This window comes from Macaca fascicularis, chromosome 15 (genome assembly GCF_037993035.2).
Source record: "Macaca fascicularis isolate 582-1 chromosome 15, T2T-MFA8v1.1".
Taxonomy (NCBI): domain Eukaryota; kingdom Metazoa; phylum Chordata; class Mammalia; order Primates; family Cercopithecidae; genus Macaca; species Macaca fascicularis.
The window spans coordinates 63,673,178-63,697,450 of record NC_088389.1 but is presented as its reverse complement, the minus strand read 5'-3'; the positions used below and the strand labels follow the sequence as shown (position 1 = coordinate 63,697,450).

Genomic DNA, 24,273 nt, shown 5'->3' with positions numbered 1-24,273 from the left:
CTTTCAGGATCCCTCTCTCTGACCCTAGTCCCTGATGCCCCAGACTCTCACTCACCGCCAGTTCCTGCCGTATGTGTTCGGTGGTTGCCTCCAGGGCCCGAGTGCCTTTGGTGGCCTCATCTTCCACGGCTTTTACTGTCTTAAGCAATGATGTCACATTGGTCACCATCACCTGGAGGTATCAGAGGAGTGTAGAGGAATGATTTTAAGGAACAGGGGGAAGTACATTAATCCAGTGCCCCTCCTGATGTTGCTCTCATTCTCTCCAACCTTGGCAGAGTTCTTTAGCTGCCACACAGCAGGGTCATCTCCAACTTTGCCAGCTGCAGCCTTCGTTGCACTGATGAGGTCTCCCAGGGCCTTGGCTACATCTTTCACTGCGTTGATTAGTACCACCTGTATGGGAGAGGGTTGGCTCTGGTCTATGGGAGGAAGAAGCGGGACAGGAAGTGGTTCCAGCTGGAATTAGGGGCATCAGGTTGCTACCTGGGTCTCAGGGTCCTCAGCTCCCAGGCTGGCTGCACCCAGCTTGACCACATCAGTGAGGCGGGTGATGGTCGCCACGGAGGACTGGGCAGCCTGCGCCAACTTCTCCTGGCTCCCGGCTGCGTTTTGCACCAGGACCTTGGTGTCCTCCACCAGCACCTTCGCAGTCTTCAGGATGCCCTCCCTGAAGGAGGGCCCAGCTTAGTCAGATCTCCCCTACCCACTCTAACCTGTCCAAGGTGCCTGGTCCAGGTCTTCCCTATTCCAGCAAATGATATCCTGCCTCTTCCAGCCCCATGCCCTGACCTGTCTGCCTCCCTTAGGCCCAGGTCCTGTCTTACCGGTGGTCAGCGAAAGTTTCAGTACCCTCGCGATTGAGCGTGCCAGCAGTGGCGAACATGATGGTGGTGTCGAGGTCAGCAATGATACCAGACACAGCGCTGGCCGCTGTGATGCAGGCCTGGGTGCCACGATTCCCAGCCTGGAGCGCAGCTAGGACGTGAGAGACCTGGGGTAGGGAAAGTCACGTGGTGACTGTGGAAGGTGCCATGTGAAATGGAAAGGTTGCCCATGCCTGGGAGAAGTGACAAGAGGAGAGGGCTGAGAGGGCTGGAGGAGGACGGCAAAGGCTACAGAGTTTGGAGGCAGTCCCACCATCTGCAGGGATGAGCATTGTCACCTTCTCAGAAACTCTCCGGGCACATTCTATGAGCTCCTTCTTGGTGTAGGCATCACTGGGGCTGCACTGCAGGGCGCCTGCCTTGGTGACCAGAGCGGCACAGCCATGGCCCAGCTCCTGTACCCGGTGTTTGATATGGGAACCTATCTGTGAGCCGAGGGAAAGAGAGAGAGATTTTACAAGGGGCACTCAGGGTACCACTGTGCTTGGAAAAGTCACTAAGGACATAGAAAAAACATGCATCGTAGATTAAAGCAGCAGAGAGAGAAAGTTCCCAGCACAAGGACGTTTCTGGTTTCATGTCCTTTAGACAGGAGGTAACCTCCTACACATGGAAAATAGTAGCATGCAGGCACTAAGTGGTGAGGATTGTGTTAAGCACAGTGGGGAGGAGGGGAGGAGCACTTTATGCTTGAGTGTTAGAATCAGAGGGCCATGGATTACCATGTGGCCTGTATGGGGTTATGGAGGGTTTTGAGGATGGGGATTACATGTGTCCTACTAAGATCCAATTACTTGGTTTCTTGGAAAGCTAGAGGCTTAGGTAAGGAAGAGCTTCATGGCCTTGCAGCAAGAAAGAACAAGAACATGGACTGGCAGCACAGCACAGAAGCAGCCGTAGGCCCAGATGAGGGTCAGCAGAAGCCAAAGAGGCAGGTCCAGGAAGGCTCCAGATTCTGAGCTGTCTCCTTTGTACCCGTGACTGAAGAAGGCTTTGATCCTCTGTCCCTACCCAGAGCCTCACTAGTGTTCAGCAGAGTGGCCCTGAGGTTGTTCCCCTTTCTATGAAAGACCAGAGAGGGTGGGGGTGGGACAGCCCTAGACGCTGACACATCAGGAACAAGGGGCAGGGGGCAGGGCAGAGCTGCCTCCACGTTTACCTCTTCATTTTCAGCAGCCACCGCTGCAGGCTTGGCCTCCGAGGCCAGACGGCCATAGTCACTGGTCAGCTGGTTAGCAAGAGGGCCCAGCTCCTCTGGGCTGCTGTTTGACTTGGTAACCTGGTGATAATGGAAGGAGTGAAGTTATATCCAAAGTCAGCTCTCCGAGGGCAGTCCTCTGGCACTCGCCCAAACTCACCATCTCCTGAACGGTCACTGCAATGGCCTTGGCTGTCCGCACCATAGTTGTTTGGTAATCCACGAAGGAACCTTCTGGTTCACCCATTGGTCCTTCATCTAGCTGAAGGGGGAGGACAGGGACAGGGAAAGACTGTTAAGGTCTCTGCCACTGTGCTTGGAGGCTCTGGCCCAGGGTAGCCTCAGTGTCTACAGGCACCCCAAGACTCTAACCTGGTTGATGGCCTGGGTGATGGAGTCCACCATGCCACCCACGACCCCGGCAGCACTGGCTGCCTCGTTGAGAGTTGTTGTCAGGTCCTCTACGGCCTCTGTCATCATCTGCACAGCCTCCTCCAGGGCTTCCTGGGTGTGAGCTGCTTGCTGTGGGGAGAGAAGAAGAGCTCTGTTGTTCCTGTTTCTCCAGCCTCTTGCTAGTAACAGCTCCTCCCTCCCAACCCTCAATACCTTTGGGTTACCACCAGCCTCCTTGGCAGTGTATAGCAACTGCAGGGCAGATTCTGCCAATGTTTTAGTCTGGTCCAGGAGCGCCATCTGCTGCGGGTGGCTCAGGGTCTTGGAGGCAGCACCCACTGCAGCCAGGGTGAGCGGCTCAAAGTACTGGGCCATCTGGGACACCTGAGGCAAGGGGTTGGACTAGGGGTCAGGTCCCCTCTTTCTCACCCTACTCCCTGGGATTTCCCATGAGTCTCCATAGGTACCTTGTGTCCCAGCTGGGAGGCTTCAGCCCGGGCAGCATTGGCCAGTGGCTCAATGAGATGGGAGATCTCTTGTACTGCAGTGAGCATCTGAGTGTGCAAGGCCTGGGGAGGAAGTGGACTTTAGCCCTGATCGTGACCTGCAATAGGACCCTCTGGCTACACAGGACTGCTCTTCCTTTCATACTGAATACCCTAACCCTCCTTGGCACATCCTAGCCCTTTGATGTCCCTAAGAAGCCACTCCATGATCCCCCAGCTTCTTTGAGTATGACATTTCTCTTCCTAGACACATCTTTCCAGATAACCCTCTCCCCCTCACCTCTTGAGAGATTCCCTCACGGGGAGCAAGCTGCTGGCTGACTGCAGCGAGGGAAGCCTGGTCTAGGTCCCGTAGACAACTGTTCAGACCTGCAATGGCCGCTTCACACTCCAGCTGCCCTGGAGCCTTGTCCCTGCAGACACATCAGGGGCTCCAACACCAAGAACATCCCCTAGTGCAAGGCCAGCCTATCCTTCCCCTATATCCTCCCAACACCATCCCATCTAATTGCACTTAAGTGCCCATCCTCCATTCTGCCACAATGTGTGCCCCCCAGCCACACTGGTTCTCCACCCCTCAGTACCTCATGCTTGTAATTAGCTTCTTGATGGAGTCTGAGACAGTACGGGAGTGGCCGGCCAGCACTGACCAGCTCGGGGGGTCCCGGGGATTGACTGCGAGGGCCCGGGCTGTCTGGATGAGTCCCCCAGCACTCTCTAACATTGTCTTGGCAGATATCACAATGGGCTCCATGGCAGCCCGACCCTGGGGAGAGGGGAGGCAGGAAGGTAAGTCTCAGGATTCCCTGGAAGATGAGGTGATAAGCTGGCCTGTCAGGTCCCCCTTCACATCGCCTCACCTCAGGGCTGATCTGGGCAGGAATGCTGGAGAACTCAGGGTTGGACGCAAAGGCACTCAGATTGTCCACAGCCTCCAGCAGAGGGGCTGTTGCTGCTCGGCACTGGGCACGGTTCTCCTCTGTGAAGGCCCCATCTAGCGCCTAGAAGTGACAGAGAGGCTCTCAGGACTTGGGATGCAGGCATAGGGGGTATAGGAAGTGAAGTCCAGGTCTCCTTCCCAGGACTTAAAGGATTTGGGGAGAGGCTAGGGGGTCAGTCTGGATAGAAAGAGTTTGGGCTCAGGCAGAAGGGATTTGGTAGAAGGCCTCAGAGAATAACTGGGGGACTCGGGAGAGAAGATCGGACAGGTCAGGGAGAGGCTGGGAATTCAAGCACTGGGAACCTTGATGGTCTTGACAAGATTAGCTGTGCTGTTGGCCACCTCCTTGGCTGACTGTACAAACTGGCGCTTGGCAGTAGGATTGGCGGTACGGGCAGAAGCCAGGCGACAGCTGTTACACAGTGCAGAGGTGTGTTTGGCCACAATGGTGGCTGCGGAGAGCACCTGAGGAGACACGTGGAAGAGCCACAATGAGGGCAGGAAGGAGGTGTACATACCCAAGGAGGAGCCATTTTAGGGTCAGAGGATGGAGAGCAATACCCTGGGGAGTCAAAACAGGAAAAACAGAGTCACCTGAAAAGTCAAGATCTAGGAGACAGAGACACCCAAAGATGAACTGGGCATGGGAGAGGAAAGACATACTAACGGAGAAGCCATAAGAGGGCTGGTGGGAGAGTAAGCTCGAACATCTACAGAGAAGTTGTGAATTTAGCAGTAACTGAAAAATGATGAGACCCATGGCAGAAAAAGATAGTTACTCAAAGAGAAGCCTTGTGTGCAAGGTCAGAGATGGGTCCCTGCCTTCTTTCCCACATGCCTCACCTCCCTCTACTCCACGGGGTTGGTCTGCCCTTTCCCAGACTTGCCTGTGGTCCCTATTCCCTTGAGTTACCTGGGCCTGGGTACAGCCAGGCTCTCCCAAACTGTGGCAGGCCATCTGAATTGCCTGGTTTGCACGGGCAAACTGTGTGGGCTCCACCAGCCCTTGCTGTCCAGCTTGACTATTGGGGTCAGAGACACCAACCAGATATGCAGCCTAGGAAGAGAAAAGGGGGTTGGGGTGAGGAATAAAGATTGCAGGTGGGAAATGAATAGTGATAGCAGGGACAAAAGAGAGCAGAGGTAAGTTTAGAGAACAGGGCTTATTTTTCAGAGTTCTCCATGAGTGGAGATACATTAGCAAACTATGGTTATACTGTAAAGAAGAAAAAAAATACTCTCCTGTTTCATTAAGTATATTCAAGCATTTCAGAAGATTAAAAAAGTTAATCAAAAGGAAAACTATATAACAAGGGTTTTTATCAAATCTCTATTTAGATATGTTTGTGTATGCTGGGTCTTTGAGTAAAAAGTATGGCTTACTTTAAGTAGCAGTAAAAAGTTTAAGAGTGAAATACAAATATACACCTTCGTGCACACAAGCAAAGCCTCTTTTAAAGACAGTTCAAAACTGATGAAGATTATTAGGCTAATTCACATTTACAGCACCTCCATGCAGCAGGTATTTTTGGAAAGGGAAGGGAGGGATTAAAAAGCCGTTTTTATGATGGAAACAACATCCTAATGTTTGATTCATACTTCAATCAATACACATTAGCTTTGCTTTTTCCTCTATGCATTTTCACAAGTTGGGGGAAAAAACAAACAAACAAACAACAAAGAGGTTTAGTGAAACCCCCTCTTACTAAAAATACAAAAATTAGGCGGGTGTGGTGGTGCACACCTGTAGTCCCAACTACTTGGGAGGCTGAGGTAGGAGAATCTCTTGAACCCGGGAGGCGGAGGTTGCAGTGAGCCGAGATTGTGCCTCTGCACTCCAGCCTGGCGACAGAGTGAGACTCCATCTCAAAAAGCAAACAAACAAAAACAAACAAACAAAAAACCAAAAAAAAAAACCAAAAAAAACCTCAAGCCACTTAGAGCAAGGGACCCATTCTGACAGGGCACAGGGAGGTGGTGGAGATGGAGGGCTAGGATGGTAGGCTTTCAGGGAAAACAGTCTGAGGCGAACTCTCATGCCAGTTTGTTTTAAGGATTCATATACTAAAGCAAAATACTTTAGAGTTAATAGGTAGTTTTATACTTGATAATGTGGAAAAAGGCAAAGTTAAGTGATGACTCAAGTAACTAGAAATTTTGTCACTAGTACTATTTTAAGAAAGTAGTCATTACAGCCGGGCATGGTGGCTCACGCCTGTAATCCCAGCACTTTGGGAGACCGAGGCGGGCAGATCATGAGGTCAGGAGATCGAAACCATCCTGGCTGACATGGTGAAACCCCGTCTCTACTAAAAAAAAAAATACAAAAAATTAGCCAGGCGTGGTGGCAAGTGCCTGTAGTCCCAGCTACTTAGGAAGCTGGGGCAGGAGAATGGCATGAACCTGGGAGGCAGAGCTTGCAGTGGGCGGAGATCACGGCCACTGCACTCCAGCCTGGGCAACAGAGTGAGACTCCATCTCAAAAAAAAAAAAAAAGTAGTAATTAGATGAAAAAATGGTTTGTATAAGCTAATTAGTATATTTTGAGAAAGCCAGCTGGAAAAGGCCTCATGGTTGGGCAGTGTAATCCTAACCAAAGTACCAGGGTTCAGGAATTACAGCAATCAGAACTGTTGATATTCAGTAATTGCTGACAAGTGTCTCCACTTCAGAAGGACAACCCAGATACCACAGAGCTGGCTTTGCAAACATAAACTTCTTGATTTATCTACAGATATGTCAGGCTGAGAGGAGACAGGGTAAAGAAAGTAGGGGCCATTCAAGGAACCCATCTCAGGAAAATAACCTGTGCAGCTGCCTCTGTGAAGCCACAAAGTGCCTTTGAGGCTGTGGAAATGGCCTCTCCAAACTCTGGCAGATTTCCATTCTTGGCATTTTGGGAGATGCCAGTCATAGCCTCGCCCAGCACCTGAGGAACAGAGGACATCAGGGGAGTCACAGCGTGTTCTCAGAACCCCAGGGCAGCATCTGGTTAGCTCCATCCTACTGCCCTCTCTCCTCCGAGTTCCTGGCTGTGCTGACCTTTGAGTTCTCCATTACACTGTCCAGGCAACCAAAGTAGGACATGTCATTGATGGGCTGGACTGGGTTCTCCAGGAGTTCCCGGACTGTCTGTGTAGGGGGAGGGCAAAGTGAGATCCAAGACACCTCCCTCAGACCCAAAACCAGAACACTTCCCTCAACCTCAATGCCATCAGCCTGCCATGTGCCTACCTCCAATTCCCGCAGGGCATTATCACACTCCTTCTGGCCGGGTGCCTGCTGGGTGCACATAGTGATGAGCTGATTGATACTGTCAGTTACTGCCCTGGGAGGGACAGAAAGTTGAGTGAATACGTGAATAGGTCATCATTTCTGGGTCCTATATAAGTATTTATCTTTTGCCTATAGCCACTCTTAAGCCGGGAAGCTCTCATGAACTGCCTGCTCCCCAGTCTCTCTCACACAGTCCAGGGCTGGGCATGTCAGTAACTATTTACCTGGCAGCTGCAGCCAGCTGACTCTTGAGGTTAGGGGCAGCAGGGTCCGTGGACAGGGCCTTGGCAGCCAGAAGAAGTTTGCTTGAAGACATGGAGATGCCCTTCAAGTTGGACACAACTTGGGCTCGGTCCTCCTGGCTCTGTTGAAGTTGACAAGGTCAATGCATTGTCCTGTCCTTTCTTATCTGTCTCTAAAAGGGATCTTCTTTCCCAGACACTCAAGTAGTGCTAGAGACTGGGGAGGGAAGGGAGCCAGGAGCAAGTCAGGACTGGTCACCCAACTGCCTCCTATCTAACCCTTAGTGGGAACCATTCAACCAGACCCTCTGCCTCTTCATACCGGAGCCTGGCCTGCCATCTCCACACCCGCTTCCAGGAAGGTGCTGAAGTCCTGTCCAAATCGGCCTGAGGCTCGAGCCAGGTCCTGAGGGGTTCCCCGAGAGGCCTGCACCAGTTCTGTGGCTGCCTGATTCAGCCCAGCAGCCGCTTCATTCAACCGGCTCTGAGCTTCTTGAAATGTCCCAGTGCTAGGAGGAAGCTGCAGGGTGAGAGGGGAAGTCAGAGAGAAGAATGGGGAATGATGCAGGGAGAAGTTTCGTAAAGGAGGGCTGAAAAGGTGGGCACATAGCCTGGGAGTAATGACAGGGGACAGATCTGGGAAGTCAGGGTCAAAGGACAACCGAGAGGGAAGAAGGAGAGGCCTGGCATTCTTTGACTCCTACGTTCCCCCACCCCCTACTGTCCTCCTACCGAGTCACTCAGGAGTCGCTTGCTGGCATCTCCAACTGCCCTCAGGGCATTATCCACATCGCGCTGGCCAGGTAGGCAGCTGACACAGCGGTTCAGAGCCTGGGTCACTGCTTTAGCCACCTGGGGTGAGAAAGGAGACAGGGTTACCCAAGTGAAAAAAATTTGAGTGATCGCCTCCATTCATGCGACCTGGGAGATGACTAGCTCTACTGCCTCTGAAAGTGAAAAAAGCATTGTAGGTGAACAGGCTGAGGTAAGGCTTTCAAGTGACAGTAATTAAACTTCTCCAAACTTGGTGTTTAGCTTGGCCCATGACTGAATCCAACTGAGACACTTCTACAAGACCAAGAGGGCTGGGCACGGTGGCTGACGCCTGTAATCCCGGCACTATGTGAGGTCGAGGCGGGCGGATCACAAGGTCAAGAGATCGAGACCATCCTGACCAACATGGTGAAGCCCTTTCTCTACTAAAAAAAATACAAAAATTAGCTGGGTGTGGTGGTACGTGCCTGCAGTCCCAGCTACTAGGGAGGCTGAGGCAGGAGAATCACTTGAACCCAGGAGGTGGAGATTGAAGTGAGCCAAGATTGCGCCATTGCACTCCAGCCTGGGCAAGAGCGAAACTCCATCTCAAAAAATAAAATAAAATAAAATAAATAAAAGACCAAGAGAACATAAGGGTGGAATCCACAGAGGGGCTCTCAAGAGCAGACACGAGAAGACATCGCTCTGTCAGTGCGGACGAGGCTTAGAAGCTTTGGCCTCAATCAGGGTGGGCCTTATGAAGGAACCTGGGGGAGAGGGAGAGGGAGGGAGCGGCCCCTCCCCAATACCTGACCTGGGCAAGCCGCTGCTGGCTCTCAGGGTCCCCTGGATGGCCAGCTGCCTTTTTCGCCTCCTCAATAAGGCTGCTAGCTTTGTCCAGCACATCACTGGCCGTGTCAAGTACAATGGCCTGCACTGCAGGATCTGACGTCAGTGCAGCAACTCCCCTAGCGGCCTGGGCCAGTGACCGAAGCCCACCTGCCACATCCCGAGCTGCAATACCTGGGGAGATGAGGAGAAGAGGGAAAGGAAGTTGCCTTCATTGCCAGGCCCTGATTCCAGTGGTTTCCTCTGTCAGTCCCATCCCTCATCCAGCTCCCATTTTCCTACCTCCCTCACAATATGCCCCATGCCTGGCCCTCTGCCCACATACCTGCATAATTCTCATTGCCCTGGGCAACCTCTCCCAGTAGCTGGGCGATGGCGGAGCTCACGGCTTTGGTGCTGTTGCCCAGGTCCTGGGCACACTTCTCCATCTAAGGATGAAGGGGGAAGAACTGGACTTGAGAAAGGAGGAGGTGAGAAGGAACCTGAGAAGGTACTTGGGGACAGGTGGCAATTTAAATAAAGGTTTTGGGCTGGGTGCGATGGCCCACACCTATAATCCTAGCACTTTGGGAGGCCGAGGCAGGTGGATCAGCTGAGGTCAGGAGTTCAAGACCAGCCTGGGCAACATGGCGAAACCCCATCTCTACTAAAAATACAAAAATTAGCCAGGCATGGTGGCGCATGCCTGTAATCCCAGCTACTCAAGAGGCTAAGGCAGGAGAATGGCTTGAACCCAGGAGGTGGAGGTTGCAGTGAGCTGAGATTGCACAACTGCACTACAGTTTAGGCGACAGAGTGAGACTCCATCAAGAAAAAAAAAAGAAATAAAAGAAAGAAAAAGAAAAGAGAAAAGGAAAGAGGAAAGGAAAGAAGGGAAAGGAAAGGAAATGAAAAAGAGAGGAAGGAAGAAAGAAAGGAAGGAAGAAACAAGGAAGGAAGGAGAAACAAGAGAAGGAGAAAGAAAGAAAGAGAAGGAAGGAAGGAAGGAGAGAAAGAGAAAAGAAAAAGAAACGACAGAAAGAAAGAATATAAAAAAGGAAGGAAGGAAGGAAGGAAGGGAGGGAGGGAGGGAGGAAAGGTTTTGAGCAGCTCTGGGGCACGGAGGGGAAGGAAGACTTTAGGATTTGAGTAAGAATGAGGTCTTAAACATACTTACTGTCTCCCCAGGTAAGGGTTTAAGCTTGCCATCTCGAGCCGCTGCCTTCACTTCCTGTAGATCTTTCTCTAGATTCTGTACCAAACTCAGGGCAGAATCCATCTCCAAAGGTCCACATGCTTCCTGAGCCTATAAGAAAGGGGTTTTGGGTGTAGGAGGTCCTGCTGTGTCTCACCAATGCCGCTGATCACACAATTATCCATGTATCGGGTTATTCTGCACAGATTTCCTCTCATTACAGGACTCCAGCCTCATCTTCCAAAGCCACAACCAGCTTCCATACCTTCTGGGCAGCTGTCCGGAGTTCAGCCAGCGCGGTGCCCAGGTTCTTGGCACACTGACTCAGCTGCATGGCTGAAGCCTGGTCCTGAATCGTTGGCACTGAGGCCTTTGCAGCTGCCACCATCTTCCCACCTGGCTGTTGGGGAATAGGCAGGTGGATGAAGCGTGCCATCCTCCCTCTGGGCTTGGGTACAAGGACTGATGATGATCAAGACGTAGGGAACACTGGGGCTTGGTATTGGGAAAGAGGCTGTTGGCAGAGATTCAAACTATGGGAGACGGAGGCTTAGAAAGGTGGGAAGGTCAGGTCAGAGAAGTGCGGAGAGGGTGCCTTGCCTGCAGGAAGCTCTGGCTGGCAGCAATGAGGGCAAGCTGAGTGCTGGGGCTGTCAGGCTGGGCTTGGCTTCCTCGGACGCCCTGCACCAGCAGCGGAATCTGCTCTGCCACTGCCTGTAGGTGAAAAATGTCATAAGAGACGCACAAGTCTCCCTCTTCCCACTCCCACACGCTTCCTAGAGTTTTACCTTGCAGCTCTGCACCAGCAGGGGCTGGGGGCCGGCAGAGGCCTTGGGGGTAGAGGCTGCATGCTGAGCTGCAGCGATGGTCTGTGTGGCTGAGGCTGCAGCCTGCTTGGCTGCATGCTGTGAAGACAGAGTAGTCAGACCAAGCCCATGGATTTCCATGCCCAGTCCCTGGCCTACCTTGCCCAGGCTATGCCCCAAGGACATATGAACTTACTCTCCGCACCTCCCTTCCAGTTAATGCCTCCCACAGCACCCACATTCTCTCTTGCTCCTGGTGAAACTCAGCCTCACCTCCAGGCGCTGCACCAGCTTTTTCTTGATGGCATTCTGCGCGGCTGCATTGGTGGCCATGCGCAGCCCCTCAGCTGCCTCCCGCAGCCGCTGCTGCTGCTCCTCACTGTCAGGGTAGGCGGCTGCTCCCTGTGGGAGAGGTGGAAAGAGAGTCATCACCCAGCTCTCCTGTGGATCCTAAAGAAGCTCCTCTCTCACTTCTCTAGACTCGGTTTAAAATTCACGTATTTTCCTGAAGTCATCTCTAACTGGCCCCACCAAAAAACAATCACCTTTGAGAGGAGCTGCCTCATGAAGGTCAGTGGGAAATCTCAGGGGGCTAGGATTCCCACTGGATGCTGAAATCCTTTCTTAAGGTGGAATTGTTTTGCCTTCCCCTCCTTGGGGAATACCACACATGAGTGAGGTGAGTAGGGGGGCTCCCTGGGCAAAGGAGGACTCAGTTTAGAGCAGGCATCTCAGGAATACTAAAGCAGGGGACCTGCTTACTCCTGCCAACTGAAAAGCCCCAGAGCCCAGGGGGCCTAGGAATCATCTGGGCTTCTTTCTGATGGTTCTCTGCATCCTGGTGTCTCAGTGTCCTACTGCCTTGTCTTTCTCTGTACGGCTGGCAGCAGAGGCCCCGGAGACTGAATGCCTATGTGTATTCACAGGGGAGACCAAGAAGGAGAGGAATCCCAGGCAGGCTAGCAGCAAACAAGGTAAAAATAGGAATAGAAGACCTTGGACTTAAAGAAAAAGGATCCGGTTGCCTACTACAGAGGAATGGGAGAGATTTATTAAAGGATACAAAATTACAGCTAGATAGGAGTAAGTTCTAGCGTTCTACACTACTGTAGGATGACTAAAATTAAGAATAATATATTATATAGTCTCAAATAGTTGGAGAATACTGAATGTTCCCAACACAAATGATAAATATTTGGATAAATGCTGGCTATGTTAATTACTCTGACCTGATTACTATGTATGTATTTAAATGTCACTGTGTACCTCATGAATATGTAAAATTATGTCAATTAAAAAATAATTTTAGGCCAGGTGCGGTGGCTCACGCCTGTAATCCCAACACTTTGGGAGGCCAAGGTGGGAGGATCACTTGAGTCCAAGAGTTTGAGACAAGCCTGGGCAACATAGTGAGACTACCTCTTTTTTTTTTTTTTTTTTTGAGACGGAGTCTCGCTCTGTCGCCCAGGCTGAAGTGCAGTGGCTGGATCTCAGCTCACTGCAAGCTCCGCCTCCCGGGTTCACGCCATTCTCCTGCCTCAGCCTCCCGTGTAGCTGGGACTACAGGCGCCCGCCACCTCGCCCGGCTAGTTTTTTGTATTTTTTTTAGTAGAGACGGGGTTTCACCGTGTTAGCCAGCATGGTCTCGATCTGCTGACCTCGTGATCCACCCGTCTCGGCCTCCCAAAGTGCTGGGATTACAGGCTTGAGCCACCGCGCCCGGCCGAGACTACCTCTTTTAAAAAAAAAAAAAAAAAAAAACCTGGGCCATGGCTCACCCGCAGCCTTAGGGCTCATTCACTTCCTGAGTGCTCCTCTACTTGTCCTCTTGTATTTTCTGCTTTTCCTGGGTCTCCCCTATCAGATGAGGGTGACCATCTGGACCTCTGTACTTCCCTCCAGGGCCCAGTCTGGGGGTGTGCACAGAAGACTTTGTACCTTGGCAGCCTCTACCATCTTGGCTGTGGCATCAGCTAGGATCTTGGCAGCACTTAAGAGCTTGCGGGAGTTCTCCAGATCACTTTCCCCCTCAGCATCAGCCTTGATGGCATTGACCAAGTCAGATGTGGCTTGGGCCAGGATGCGGGCCTGTCGCACCATCTCCCCTGAGAGCACAGGGCATAGTCAGGCAAGGAAGCCAGAGATACTGAGGTGTCAGGGGTGGGGACAAAGGTGGGGAAAAGTGGTGTAGACAAGGTAGACGGGGGCTTTAGGGACAGAAAAGAGACTGCCAAAAGCTCTTGCATGATTTCTTTGGGGTTTTTTTCTGCGTTTAGGATCTTGAGAAAAACAGATTCTCCAGTGGGTTCTTATGGGAGGACAGTCTCCAGTGGGTATTTTCAGTCAGTAGCCTTGAGAAGACGAGACACTCTCTGAAAACTTTTGGGGTCAGGGGTACAGTAGGGAAGGCTATACCACTTTCATGCCACTTTCTATATATTTTTGTGCATACTTTGGTATATTCTTTAAATGCTCCAGGGAAGGTAGAGAACTTAATATTCCTTTTTTTTTTTTTTTTTTGAGACGGAGTCTCGCTCTGTCGCCCAGGCTGGAGTGTAGTGGCCGGATCTCAGCTCACTGCAAGCTCCGCCTCCCGGGTTCACGCCATTCTCCTGCCTCAGCCTCCCGAGTAGCTGGGACTACAGGCGCCCGCCACCTCGCCCGGCTAGTTTTTTTTGTATTTTTAGTAGAGACGGGGTTTCACCGTGTTAGCCAGGATGGTCTCGATCTCCTGACCTCGTGATCCGCCCGTCTTGGCCTCCCAAAGTGCTGGGATTACAGGCTTGAGCCACCGCGCCCGGCCTAATATTCCTTTTACAGAAGAGGAAGCAGAGGGTTCAGAGAGCTTTAATGATGAGCCTATGGTTGTGTGGCTGGCAAGCCCACACTGTGCTGAGTTTCTTGGGGTAAAGTGGTTGGGTCCGCAAGGGGATGATGTCCAGTGGGCTTAGGGAACCCTGGTGGGGTTTTTTGTTTTCCTGGGGGTGGGTGTCTTACCAGCATCACCCATGGAGCTAAAGATGTTCTCAGTGACAGTAAGGATGGTGTCAGTGGCCTGGTCATAACGGCCAGCAGGCCCAGCCCCTGTGGCATGGGCCTTCACATGCTGCAGCAGCTCATTCAGGGCCTGGGTGACAGCTGTGGCTGCTGCTCCTACCCCTCGCAACAGTTGCCCATCCTCTGTAGCTGCCTGGGAAGCAGACACACAGCCCTCCACGGCTTTGGCTACCAGTCGTCCAGCCTCCACCAGTTGTTCTTGGCAGACAGGTGAGCTGATTGTAGGTGCCACCACCTGTAGGTAAAGTGAATGTCAGAGATGTAGGCAAAGGAAAGGAAGTAGAGTGTGCTGCTCATAGCAGTAACTGGGATGAGTGAGGAGGCCTCCAGAGCCAAAGAAATAAAATGAGAGGCTCACATGTGTGTGGTAGTATCACCCCTCAGCACAGACTAGAGCAACCTTTGGGGCTCACCTTAGTACAGGCCACTAGTTGGGAAGTAGACAGGGCACACTGTGTTGCTGCAGCAATAACTTGGGTCTGAAGTCCTGAGTCCTCTGTCCGCTGGGCCACACTCTTGGCCTTGAGGACCAGGGCAGCTGCAGCACTTGCCACAGCTTTGGCGAGCTGCATTAGCACATCCTGTAAGAAAACAGCAGTTAGCATGACCTGAGATCAGGCTTGGGATTCACAGACACTTCTCAGAGGCGTAAGCTGCTTCATTATTCCCATTAATCCAATCAAAGGAAAGCACACGCAGAAGCAATCAGAATCTACCCCGAGCCACTGCCCTGAGCACCCAGCAGGACAGAACCTCCACTGAAGAACAAACCCACACCGAGAGAAATACAGCCTACACCAAATGGAGACACACATGAGGCGGATACACTCGATGATGATGGGGAAAGAACGGGGTGGCGCTGTTACAATGGGGTGAGGAGAGGAGGTATCTCCTGGGATCCCTTCACCCCCAGCTTCTTTACTCCACTTCTTGATCTTGGATTGGAAGTGGTCATCCTGGAATCTTGGGAGCAAGTCCCTGTACTACCCTACCTGATCCCATTTCCCAAAGCCTGCCTTCGCCAGGCCTCTTCATCTCCCACCAAGTTCTGGTCCCCTAGGAGGCTGAGGGAGAAGTACAGAAACGAGTGTATGCGGCTCAGAGAAGACAAAGCTGGGAAGGCCCAGGCCAGAGGCTGTTACCGTAGGGGAATCGGGGGGAGATCGAACCCCAGCCCCTCCGGATGCACATATCTGCACGGGAAATCCAGGGTGAAAAGTCAGCTGAGGATATTGGCATGGAGTGGGAAGGGGGAGAGCTAGAGGAACACTATCCTCAGGGTGGCATGGTCTATAGCATTGTGGGGGTCCTCAAGTTGGGGCAAGGGCTATGTATGGGGAAGAGAGGGAAAAGATGACAAGGGGCTAAAGAATAAATGAGGGCCAATAGTAAACCAGCAGGTTAAGTTTGGATTCAGAGGTTCTGAATTCTAACCCCTAAAAGAGAGATCAGAAGCTACCAGTATCATCCCCCGGAAATAGAGGATCATATTGGTTTTTAGGGGTCAATTCATAGAAGCCAGGACTAGGAACTAGATTCAGGAGCAGAAGTTACTTCCTAGATTCTGGGGTTCTGGGGGGTTGGGTAAGTCACCAACCTGGAAGTGGGGGTCAGTATCACTTTCCCCAATTTGTTGCAACAGCTCCCCACTGGCCTGGCCCACGTTCCCAGCTGCTTGCAGCAGGTTCTGACGGGGCTGTGGAGAGTGAACACCAGTCAGAAGCTGCCCAATCCCTGCCCACATGCCTGTGCATCTCACAGGCCCATGGGACCCAGGTTTCCATCCTGTGGCTTGGATTGTCCCTTCTCTTTGGGCTTGAACCCTGTCTCCGCCCTAGCCCAACCCTGTGGCCCCTGACCTCAGCACTGGCTGGTTGCGCACTGCGCAGCAGTTCTGACACTGCCCCCGCAAGGCCCTTTGCTGCCTGCAACAGCGGCCGGCCACTGCCGCCTTCGTCCTCCAGCAAGGCAGCCAGCAGCTTCACCCCACGGGACATCTCCGTCAGGTTGGAGGAGATTGTGGTGACTGCACAGCCCACTGCGGTATAGTCTGTCTCAGCAGGGTCCCCTAAGGGGAAAAGGAGAAAGAGGAACATGAGAGACGGGCAGGCCAGACAAAGGGCTGGGGAAGGAGCAAAGTCACACCCAGTTAGTCACACACACGTCCACGGAGAGACGCACACACACAGTCCCTTCCACAATGAGTCAAGGCACAGTCATACACGAAGCCAGTCACATGCATGCCTGTGCACACTCGCATCCTCTCTCCCCATCACACACCCGGAAGCTAGCATCCGGCCTACCTGCTGTCAGGTTCACCACAGACGCAGTACCAGCTGTGATGGCATCTACCTGAGAGTGGATCTCATGCTTTGATTCATCCATCTTGTTCTTACGCCAGGCCTTAGAGGCCTGAAAGAGAGAGGAAAAGACCTCAGGATCTGCCCTGGTTTGGTTCACCTCATCCCTATCCCTTGGAGTCTCAGCTTCAGTACCACGGGCCTCTCCTCCATCCCATACTTACAGCATCCTGGCCAAGAGGTGGCAGAGTGTCAAAGTCATCCAGGGTGGCCTGGGCAGCCTGCACGGCCTGCATGCTGGAGTTAATGGTTCCAGTGAGTGCCTGCTGGGCCGAAGTCTAAAGACAAATGGGGAGAAACAGGGACTGGAATGGATGTTTGGAGAAAAGAGAAGGTAAAAGAGAACCATGGGCTAGGGAGAGAATACAAATAGGGACCTGGGAAAAGACTGCCTAACTCCTGGCTCAGCCCAGCTGAGGGTGAGAGAAGGGCCCTGGCACCATGGTAGACATAGGACACTTACCAGAGGAGGCATGTGTCCTCGGTGCATCTGGCCGCTGGTAATCTGCTGCTGGGCAGGGGGCATGCTGCCCACCTGGAAATTCTCAGGACCAGAGGCTCCAGAGCGCATGATGGCAGGCAGGGCCACAGAGCCATGCTCCACTTTCCCTACCCGGTTGTACTGCTGCTGCAGGACTGTTGACCTGTAGAGGGGTGAACTATTGAGCTCACAGAGGACTCCTCATCTCTACCCCTCCCACCCGGTTACACGACCTTTGCAGGTGTGTGAGGTTTCACTACAGCCTGCAACTAGTTAAATAACCATTCTAAGGACTCCCCACCTCCCAAGAGTCCTTAGAGTCAGGCCTTGCCTTCTCTACCCCTGGGAAATGGGATCAGCCCAACTCCCTTCGTACTTTTTGGGGGACACTGAGTCCTCCAGCATAGTAGACTCCTCATCTCCTTCCAGCCCAAAGTGATCCTTGCTTTTTTTCTGTAGGAAGAAAAAAGGAACAAGAGTTGGGATACTTAAAGAAGAGGGAAGTGGAGAAAAGGCAGCCTCTTGTTTCCACAACCAGCCATTTTCCAGAAGCTACGTGCCCATTTCATTTTTTGTTTTTTTGACAAAAAAGGGCTCTGTCACCCAGGCTGAAGTGCAGAGGTATGATCTCGGCTTATTGCAACCTTCGCCTCCCAGGTTCAAGCATTCTGAGTGCCCATTTCTAAAGGACTGGCTTGTGGGGAGGGCAAGGGGAGATAAGGGGAAGGCTGGGGCAGGCAGTGCTCACCTTCTTCAGGATGATATCAATGTAGCCAGCAATGAGCTGTGCAATCTGCTCCCCTTCAGTTGTCTGTACTGAGTAGTAGCCATCTTGGTAATCTCCAAAATCCTAGGGTGACAAGGTGGCGGACTCAGTGGCAAAGCTCTAATCTATCCAGGATGGAAATGGCTAGGATGGGAGACCCAAGGTTGAGCTGATGAGATGCCTTCCCGTGCAACAGCCCTCTTGGAAGATGCCCACCTTTCTTGAACCTCCTCTTTATTTTCCTCCTTGGAGGGAAATTTTTTACTTCTGAGGAGTGGCCTCTATACTACATGGTTTCAAATACATATTTAGGAAGTCTCTTATTTTTGCTCTGATGATAAAATTGGGAGGATATAATATTTGGCATTAAATGGCCACACTTTAAGGTTGGCTGCAGTATCCAAAAGGGAAAAAACAGCATTTCCTATAATTTCTATTTCTGTCATTGGGGTACTTTATCAAGTTGGTATCAGTTTTCAATTCATAACCCTATAATATAAAGTCAAAAATTCACTGTACATAGCTGCTGCTGCAACAGGGAGGTTATCACATTTTTCCTTTCACCAACCCCCCAAGAATTCCAGTGATCTCAGTTTGCTGATGAGATTTTTGTTCTGCTGATTTTAAAGAATAAGTCCGTCACCCATTTCATTTAAGCCTCACACTCTCCCAGAGGAAGATTCTCTATCTACTCTAACCTCCTTTTTTTCTGGAGTAATACTCAGTATACTTACCCCAAGAGAGGGAAAAGACCTCTGCAGCTGCCCCTTTTCTGAAACTCCCAAAGCACTTCCTTGTTGGAGTCCCCAGACTCACCAGGGTGAAGCTTTTGGGAGAGGCAGCCCAGCGTTTGATGTTGGTGAGGTTCCACTCCTGGATCACTTCCTTGGTTTTCTCATCCACTCGCATCACACACTCCTTGGTGATGCCCAGAAGCCTGGGCACTAGCTTGTTCTTCCCTTTCATTTTTTCCTATGAGGCAGAGGTTGGTGCTGGTGTTACAGGTCAGAGGTCAAATGAGAGGTGAATGATCAGATCAGCTTGCAGCCATAGGGGATGTTGAGGTGGCCCGGAGGGCTAATGGACAAGGGAAAATGCAGAGTAGGGAGGGAAATGGTGGTGGAGGGCTGACGACAGGCAGTTTTTCATGAGGTCAGAGCAAGGAAGAGAATGAGGAATCTTAGGGAATGGTGGGAAATGTGACTGAGGGCAAGGTCAGAGACTTTCAGAGACAGAAAAGGGCAAGAGTGGGAAACAAGGAGGGCAGTGAAAAGGGTCTATAACCTACCTTCACCAGGAAGAAGGAGACACCGTAAGTCTTGAGAGAACGGGCTAGCTTCACGTAGCGGACCTTGGCCTCAATCTCACTCATCTGCCCACAATTCTTGTGTGCCTGAGCATAAAACGGGGAAGAATTTAGCAAATAGTTTAATATCACAGCTAAGGAATTAAGGTTGGATGCTAATTGCAACAAGAGAGAATTATGGGGAGACTGGAAAGGTTGAGGAGTGCAAGATATGAGAATGAGACCGCAACGGGATGGAGACTGATAAGGGCTATGCAGAAGCAATGAGTCGAGGGATACAGTCAAGGAACTTGTAGACATTCTGGAGATATGAACAGAGTTCGGAAGCAGAAGGGCAAAGAGAAGGCCTTTTGGGCTGAGTATTCAGAGTAGGGGGTAACATCTTATACATGGACAAAGACTGTACTCTTCCACAGTAATTTCAGATTATGCTACCTCATTTGATCCTCCTATCAGTCCTACACAGGGCAAATACTGTTATCCCAAATTAGAGAGAAATAAAAGAATACAAGAATATTGAACTGAATTGCACAGCAAAAGCAGGGATGGAGCTGAGACTAAAAGCCCAGGTTATCTTCTTTCTTGGCAGAGGTGAGGTGGGATAACAGTCTGGTGGGTGAAAGCTGAGTTAGGGGAGACAGGGAGGAGGCGGGGGGCCATTTAGTCAGTAAGATTAAGCAGCAAAGCTCCGCGGTCATCCCAAATACTTTCCCCTACCCACATTCACCTGGAAGATCTTACGCTCTCCCTTCTGCTTCACATACTCCTTGGGCAGGAAGTCCTTCAGGCTACACCAGAAAAGGGAGGGTCAGCATGTGGTAGACAGCATCAGGGGACATGTGGGCCATGAACTGTGGGCCTGGGGGTATGAGGAAATACCTACGACAGTGTTATCTTTGGGGAGAAAACAGACTCTTAGGGAATAGAGTCTAGATTATCTTCTGAAATAGAGGTGACTTAGTGTAAACTCTTCTTTTTTTTTTTTGAGATGGAGTTTCGCTCTTGTTGCCCAGGCTAGAGAGCAATAGTAGGATCTCATCTCACCAAAACCTCTGCCTCCCAGGTTCAAGTGAATCTCCTGCCTCAGCCTCCTGAGTAGCTGGGATTACAGTCATGCACCACCACGCACAGCTAATTTTGTATTTTTAGTAGAGATGGGGTTTCTCCATGTTGATCAGGCTGGTCTCAAACTCCCGACCTCAGGTGATCTGCCCGCCTCGGTCTCCCAAAGTGCTGGGATTACAGGCACGAGCCACTGCGCCTGGCCAGTATGAATTCTTAACGTAACCTGTGTCTCTCCCTGTAGGGAAAGGGACTGAGGAAAATTAAGTTAGAGGCTCAGTCCCTGAGGGAAAGTGGGTCTAGAGCACCATTTTAGGGAACCAAGACGAGAAAGAGCTTTCCAGAAGGATGACCATGCACTTAGGAAGCTGAGAAAGCCACGCCAAACTCTGCATTCCAAGAAACACCAGCAGATGAGGCTTGTGAGACTTTTAACCCACGTTCCCTATAGGGAAAATTTTACCCTGTTTCCCTCTGGCTACTGCAGCAAAATTCTTCAGACAATCTCAAAAAAAAGTGACATGCTTGCTTCAGAGATGGGGGTAGGGGCAGAGATACTGAACTACATTCATATTCCAGAGGTAGAGAAGAGACAGTGGATGATGGCAACTAAAAGGGTACCTATGTCAGTCAAACCCTGGTACCTCGGAAGAAGAAACAGGGGGAGCAGGCTTGGAATGGAGACAGGCCCACTGGGGTCACAATGGCAGGGAGTGCTGGGCCCTGACAGGGTGTAGGATGTGGGTCACTCACTCGAGGAAGCCAGCCTTGTGTTTCTGCTCATTGTGGGGCCCAAACTGGATCTGGCATTGGAAGCCAGCAAACTCACAGGCCTTGTCAAAGGAGACAGGGTGGGAGCCATTCAGGATGTCATCTCGTGCCTGGAGAGCACAGGGCAAGGAGGCAAATGTTGTGTGTGGGTGCAGGGACACGCACACTGTGCTTCCGACCCCTCCTTATTCCTGCCCCACCCCAGCCAAGTCCTCTGCATACCTGCACATACAGGAGGTTCAGCTGTACGGGGTCCCGGGAATCCACATTCTGGTCTGAGTAAAAGAACTTCCTCCGCAGCAGCAGCGTCTCATGCTCCTCTACACCCTGCTCCCTCAGTGTCCGGCCATGGTCCAGCCAGTTCACTGGGATACAGACAGTCCCCTCAGTGCCAAACCCCCATGGCCCCTGTGTTGTCTGGTCTCTGTTTACTTCTCCACTTCCTACCTCTCCTTACTTAAATGTAAGTTCTGTGAATGTAGGACTTTGTTTTCTTACTGACGTATCCCCAGGGTGTAAAACAGTGCCTGGCAGAAGCACAGAAGGCTAAAGCCCCTTCCCACCCTTCCCATTTCAAAAGCCCTCTTTTTTCTGGTTCTGCTTACACTCGTCATCTGTGTGTAATTTCTGCTTTAATTTCTCCATCTTCTTTTCATCTCGCAGCAATGTCTTGTCTTTTCTTAAGGTCCCTGTCACTTCCTCCTTTTTCTCTTCCATCAGCTCTCGAACCAATGAATATTCATCATGGTTGGTGATGCCTGGGGAAGGAGATGGCTTGTTAGCTTCCCAGGTACTACATCAATGCCTTTTGAGAGAGCTGAGGCCTTCTGGCCCAGGCCTTCAACTGTACTGGGGCCCCTTACCAATGCGGGCACAGATGGTCATGAGCATGTCAGTGACAGTCTTAGAGTCATCCACCATGATCGTCTTCACAGTTCCATCCAGCATACGGATCTTCAGGGGTCTCTGTTTCTTCCTGTACTCCATAGTGTCCTGTTAGGGTAGGAAGAAGAGACAGGGGCCTACTCTGAGCTAAGGATATTATTTCCTCTTTACACAGCCTGAGGGGAGAGAGTGGAGCACTGAAAGGAAGACTATGGTGGTTCATTCAAAAGCAGGGAATTATGACTGTCTGTTAATAGGAAGAAAGCATGGGGAGGGCTAAGAGACAACAGATGTGGGTGCTGAAAACAGGAGGTGGAACAGGGAGAAGCTGATGGAAGGGGATGTGGTGGTCCTTGATGAAGGGATACTTACCCCATTTCGGAGCATGTAGTAGTCCAAAGCTTTCCCAGCCTCCAGCCATATACCCTTTTTGGGGTCATCATCTGACAGAAAGAGCCCAAAGTCGCTGGCTAAAAGAGAGGATGGATCACCTTAGGCTTATGAAGACTCCAATGCGGCTGAACAGCTTGTACCATGTTGCCCCTATTTCTCCCATGAACTTAGGCCTAAAGAAGGAGGGAACACAGACCTGAGGGGTGAGTAGTCTTAGGGGACAAAGGGGTCAACTCTCAAGGCCGAGAGCCTGGGAACAAGAAGGGACTGAAGACTCCCACTCCAGCCACCTGGGGAGTCAGACTCACGAGGACCAGCCGGGGCCTCTGGGATCCGCTCACGAATGATGCGGCAGGCGTCGTACACCATGGTAGACGGCTCAAACTGCATCGTCTTCACCACATTCCCAATGCTGATCTTCAGCGAAAGTGCAACCATGGTGGCAGCTTTTCTCCAGCCTGGCTATACCTGGCCCATGGCATCAGGGCATTAGAATACACTCTTCTGGTGGGAGAAGAAGCCCCCCAGATGGTGGAGTCCCAGGGAAGAGTGTTTTTGAAAGGGACTCACCAAAGTAGATAATAATAAGGTTGTTTTCACTGTATTTAATAATTTTAAAGAGTGAAAAATTATTTACATCAAAAGAATGAATCCTGACAATTTTTTTTTTTGGAGACAGAGTTTCGTTCCGTTGCCCAGGCTAGAGTACAGTGGCGCGATCTCGGCTCACTGCAAGCTCCACCTCCTGGGTTCACGCCATTCTCCTGCCTCAGCCTCCCGAGTAGCTGGGACTACAGGCGCCTGCTGCCACGCCCAGCTAATTTTTTGTATTTTTAGTAGAGACGGGGTTTCACCGTGTTAGCCAGGATGGTCTCAATCTCCTGACCTCGTGATCCACCCACCTTGGCCTCCCAAAGTGCTGGGATTACAGGCATAAGCCACTGCGCCTGGCCGAGTCCTGACAATTTAAGACGTCTGAGGGAAAGGAGAAGCTGGTCTGCAAGGTACAACAGCAGGTCTGAAATGCAGTGCTACCTGAGGACACTGCCCTGTCCCACCACTGGAACTTGTACCTCCCTACTTTCATCCAAGTGTCTCTCTTGCCCCTTGTCCCTGATCACCTTTCTTAGCCCTACTCCTGCTTGTTTTCATTTTTGCCTGGTTCAGTATTTTTCTCTCTTTGTCTCCTGCTGTGTCCTGCTGGCTCTTCCCTGTCTGGGATTTTCCGAGCTCTCTTCTCACCACGTGACCTTCCTTCTCATGGCTTTAGCTGCCTTCTCTGCAAAATGAAGATGTTAATATTCCCTAGGGCTCCCTGTCAGGGAGACCAAATACTGGTTGCTCAAGCCATCCAGAGGTCCGCTCTTGCCCCAGCTTTTCTCTAACCTGAGATGCTGAGGGCCTTCTCAAGGAGCCTAGCCCTGTACTGGGCTTCCCAGGCAGTCAAGCTAGAAATGTGATTCTCTAACTCAAAAGGGTCTATCTCAGAAGTTATCTGATCAACTCTTGTGTTTTGGAGAAGGGGAAATAGACTCTGGGTGGCCAGGAAACATTTTCAAGGCAGGCCAGAGAAAGGCCCCAGTTCCTGTAACTCAGTCCTTGCTTGTTCCAAGTCACCAATACTCAGTCCTGCAACTCCTCCTATTTCTCCTCTTCAGCAAGTCTGTCTCAAATTCTGCTCTGTCTCACCCACTTCCCCTGACAGTATTTTCAGTGCAGCTCAGAATACTAGTCCTACCCTACCTTGTTCCACCCTCCTGGCACCCCCTCTCAGCGGCTAGAGGAGACACTGGAGGCAGCAGGCGGCGCACAGGCTGCAAGAGGACAAGTCTGCCCAGCAGCTGATGATGTGCCCCAGCTTGGTACAGGGATTGGGTGCCTCTTAACTAAAAGAATGAGCAAATACAAGCTGCCCATTCCCCTTCTGGCAAACTACAAGCCTCAAGTGGGGAAAAGCAGGGTGAGAGGGGAAGGCTGGAAAGCAGAGATGGGGGTGTTAGGATACAGAAGGCATTTGAAAGCCAGGGAAGTTAAGGGGTAGAGGGTAAAGAAGTTAGGAGAGATGGGATGAGGAGAACTGAAAATCTAAGTAGAAACAAGAGACAGGACACAGGTGTGAAAAAGGTATAGATCAGGGGTCTGGTACCGAGCGGCAGATAGACAAT

General features: G+C 51.3%; 1 protein-coding gene across 9 annotated transcripts in view; it reads right to left on the bottom strand.

The window, feature by feature from the left end:
- The window catches only part of TLN1 (talin 1), a 35,162-nt gene that overhangs the window by 6,148 nt on the left and 4,741 nt on the right, over positions 1-24,273 (bottom strand). For 2 of the 9 annotated variants that reach the window (XM_015437003.3, XM_074017102.1), the window contains exons 2-49: positions 22,417-22,576; positions 22,088-22,185; positions 21,694-21,823; positions 21,436-21,588; positions 21,053-21,195; positions 20,813-20,940; positions 19,725-19,785; positions 18,980-19,084; positions 18,508-18,663; positions 17,674-17,775; positions 17,302-17,378; positions 16,908-17,088; positions 16,609-16,722; positions 16,388-16,496; positions 15,944-16,152; positions 15,682-15,780; positions 15,227-15,277; positions 14,498-14,665; positions 14,025-14,319; positions 12,966-13,132; positions 11,301-11,429; positions 11,010-11,126; positions 10,822-10,935; positions 10,487-10,621; positions 10,204-10,332; positions 9,373-9,475; positions 9,013-9,221; positions 8,175-8,294; positions 7,765-7,962; positions 7,425-7,564; positions 7,159-7,252; positions 6,967-7,056; positions 6,731-6,853; positions 4,838-4,981; positions 4,228-4,389; positions 3,845-3,985; positions 3,569-3,750; positions 3,265-3,397; positions 2,946-3,047; positions 2,692-2,862; positions 2,458-2,607; positions 2,246-2,347; positions 2,047-2,166; positions 1,166-1,312; positions 828-994; positions 487-670; positions 271-396; positions 56-172 (exon numbers count right to left, since the gene is read on the bottom strand). In XM_015437003.3, the coding sequence (XP_015292489.1) occupies positions 56-172; positions 271-396; positions 487-670; positions 828-994; positions 1,166-1,312; positions 2,047-2,166; positions 2,246-2,347; positions 2,458-2,607; positions 2,692-2,862; positions 2,946-3,047; positions 3,265-3,397; positions 3,569-3,750; positions 3,845-3,985; positions 4,228-4,389; positions 4,838-4,981; positions 6,731-6,853; positions 6,967-7,056; positions 7,159-7,252; positions 7,425-7,564; positions 7,765-7,962; positions 8,175-8,294; positions 9,013-9,221; positions 9,373-9,475; positions 10,204-10,332; positions 10,487-10,621; positions 10,822-10,935; positions 11,010-11,126; positions 11,301-11,429; positions 12,966-13,132; positions 14,025-14,319; positions 14,498-14,665; positions 15,227-15,277; positions 15,682-15,780; positions 15,944-16,152; positions 16,388-16,496; positions 16,609-16,722; positions 16,908-17,088; positions 17,302-17,378; positions 17,674-17,775; positions 18,508-18,663; positions 18,980-19,084; positions 19,725-19,785; positions 20,813-20,940; positions 21,053-21,195; positions 21,436-21,588; positions 21,694-21,823; positions 22,088-22,185; positions 22,417-22,546 (6,525 nt within the window). In that variant the 5' untranslated portion in view covers positions 22,547-22,576. Of the gene's footprint in view, positions 1-55; positions 173-270; positions 397-486; positions 671-827; positions 995-1,165; positions 1,313-2,046; positions 2,167-2,245; positions 2,348-2,457; positions 2,608-2,691; positions 2,863-2,945; positions 3,048-3,264; positions 3,398-3,568; positions 3,751-3,844; positions 3,986-4,227; positions 4,390-4,837; positions 4,982-6,730; positions 6,854-6,966; positions 7,057-7,158; positions 7,253-7,424; positions 7,660-7,764; positions 7,963-8,174; positions 8,295-9,012; positions 9,222-9,372; positions 9,476-10,203; positions 10,333-10,486; positions 10,622-10,821; positions 10,936-11,009; positions 11,127-11,300; positions 11,430-12,965; positions 13,133-14,024; positions 14,320-14,497; positions 14,666-15,226; positions 15,278-15,681; positions 15,781-15,943; positions 16,153-16,387; positions 16,497-16,608; positions 16,723-16,907; positions 17,089-17,301; positions 17,379-17,673; positions 17,776-18,507; positions 18,664-18,979; positions 19,085-19,724; positions 19,786-20,812; positions 20,941-21,052; positions 21,196-21,435; positions 21,589-21,693; positions 21,824-22,087; positions 22,186-22,416; positions 22,613-23,229; positions 23,388-24,273 lie in introns of those variants that run through there. The other 7 variants (XM_065530374.1, XM_074017103.1, XM_065530376.1 and 4 more) reach the window with 7 other exon arrangements.